General features: G+C 48.1%; 1 protein-coding gene across 1 annotated transcript; it reads right to left on the bottom strand.

Annotated features, from left to right (window-relative positions):
* Window positions 1–529: 529 nt before the first annotated feature.
* On the bottom strand, window positions 530–2,205 carry LOC123125560 (uncharacterized). The gene has a single exon (XM_044546033.1). The coding sequence runs from the start codon at window positions 2,170–2,172 to the stop codon at window positions 778–780; it is 1,395 nt and encodes a 464-aa protein (XP_044401968.1). The 5' UTR covers window positions 2,173–2,205; the 3' UTR covers window positions 530–777.
* Between the last annotated feature and the right edge of the window lie 260 nt (window positions 2,206–2,465).

The following is a 2,465-nucleotide window of genomic DNA, read 5'->3' as shown; positions in this document are numbered from 1 at the left end:
AAACTGAGGCGTGTGGGCGATGTGCAAGATGCCACACGTGTGGGCGTTAGTTTTTTCAAAAAAAAAATTTGTGCCCGAGACATTGTGTATGATTTTCACATCAATTTTCGAAACAGCTAATTTATGGACTCATGGAGATACAACAAGAATATGTATAGAGGGTGAATAAAATAGTTCAACAGTGCATTACAAACTAAATTAATAATAAGTTGGAATATAAATATTAAAAAATGCAGTAAACAGTGATGAACAGTAGATCAGACACAAGTAACCGACCAAAGCAAGAGATATAGCAGTCTACCAGAATATAAACTGTACACAAGTTTACACCACTACGGATTGACGATGAAACATGGTGAAACATGCATGTTCCTTTAAACAGCTAGCTAGCAACAATGGAGCTTGCGTGCAGAAAACGACGGTCAGTGATTGAGCACGTGTACTCAGACCTGCATGCACTGAAGACTGAACGGCCACCTTGCTAAGTCTCCATCGATCTCACTAAAACAGCTTGCATGCTTTCCCACTGCAAAACTTTTCGGTTTCACCCTAATTTCTGTCACGTGTGCAATCCCGGCAGAGACAAACACCTTCTCAGCCAAAAAGGTTCGGGATAAGCCGGTATATTAGATAAGATAGGGTGCTGATTTCAGAGAATTGAAGTTCAGGGTTCATTTCAGACTTCGGCTATGAAATCAAGGTTTTTTTCAGACTTTTTCCATGAAAATATACATGTGGACCATTTATCTAACTAACCCTAGATTATTACAAAAACTATTAAACCACAATCTCTGGGGAAAAGATCCACATTGACTGTCGGCGATCGATGTCCCTTTGCGGTGGGCTCATACTTTGTGATCTGGTGTTGAACATTTCACCTGTGTCGATAAAGTAGATAGTGTCCTGTTTCACATTTTCAAAAGCACAAATTGATTTACTAAAGCGGCTGCTAATGAAAAGCGCTTGACTGTCTATCCCACCTGAAACTGGCACCCATGCACCTGCACTGGTATTCGCTTCGAAAACCTCCACCTTGCGAGTGAAGCTTAAACTGTATAGAGGCCATTCCACTTGTCGTCTCACCATGAGCAACTTTCCACGAGACTCGATCAAGTACCAATTGACCGAGATGAGATCCTTGGGCTCATATGGCACCTCACTATCTTCCAAATAGGTCGTGCCTTCGAGAATCATGCCATCACCGGTTTTCTTTTTGAATTCATATAAGGCACGTGCGCGAGCATCCACTTCATTCAGTTCCTCATCATGGTCCTCGCCACCGTTCTCAACCTCATCCCTATCACCCATACCATCGTTGGCCTCCAACTTTTCATCAAGATCGCTCCATACATCAAAATCGCAATTTTTCAAGGGTGGGTGTTCGATGAGGCGCTCTGTAATGGTGACGGTCGGTACGCCATAGTTATCAAAATGAATACTGACAGAGGCAAGGTCCTCGGCCTGAGTGATGCCGTAGAGTTTCCCTTCAAGAAAAACAATATCAATGATGAGGTTGAAGGGTGTTGTATCCGGTTTAGGCAACCACACACCCTTCCCTGGTCGGATTAATATGATGGGATAATTAGAGTTGTTGGTCATGAGAGCAACGATGTCACGGGGGCTTGACCGCAATAGCACTTTGCGGACCTCGAAAAACTCAGAGACATTACCGATGATAGGGCTCAACTCGGGGAGCGGCACCATCGTGTTGGAGAAAGGATTGTGCAAGAAGTAGGCATGCACGTTTTCTGCATCAGTGCAGTCAAGGGCCAGCCACTCATCAGTGGACCCAATGCATCTTGCGTTCTTTGGCAGGGAAGGGAGACTGCGTGGCGCGCTGCAGCCACCGTCGGAGTGTGTGAAGAACGAGCCGTCTGACATGACAATCCATGGCAACGCCCCAGGTGTCTTCGAAACGTGGTGGCGCATTGCCAGACGCCATGAGCGACACACGGCGCGGAAGCGGGCACGGTCAGCAGCGGCCGAGTCCCGGGTACGGCGGCACAGGTGCTGGAAGCCACGGCGGTTGGCGGCAGCGACAGGGACGGCGAGTAAGATTTTAGACCACGCCGCGGAGAAGCGTGTCTGGACAGGGGAGGAATAGAGGCGGTCGATGACGAGGCCTAGGATGTCTTGTGGGATTTCAGACCACGGCGGAATAGTGGACGCCATAGACGCCGCTCGATTAAGCTCTGGATGTCGTAACTTCTGTGCTGGGAAACACAAGGACTCACAGCTGCATGTATATATATATACAGAGCTGGCTATAGGTTTGGGCCGAAATCGAGATGGAGTCCGTGCCCGAAACGCCCTGGACTCATTTCAGCCATCCAGGCCTTGGACTACCGCGCGGACACCTCCGGGATCTTTCCGGATGAGTGGATGGTGCGATATGATCTCGAGGATCAGCTCGCCACCATCTACACGGATGAAGAAGCTTACTGGAGGCTCCGCGGTACCCGGCG

This window comes from Triticum aestivum, chromosome 5D (genome assembly GCF_018294505.1).
Source record: "Triticum aestivum cultivar Chinese Spring chromosome 5D, IWGSC CS RefSeq v2.1, whole genome shotgun sequence".
In the NCBI taxonomy this organism is placed as follows: Eukaryota; Viridiplantae; Streptophyta; class Magnoliopsida; order Poales; family Poaceae; genus Triticum; species Triticum aestivum.
This window is presented reverse-complemented; position numbering and strand designations above follow the sequence as displayed.

What these genes read in the sequence shown, in the direction of transcription:
- LOC123125560 (XM_044546033.1), bottom strand. Translation starts at nt 2,172, where the DNA reads ATGGCGTCCACTATTCCGCCGTGGTCTGAAATCCCACAAGACATCCTA.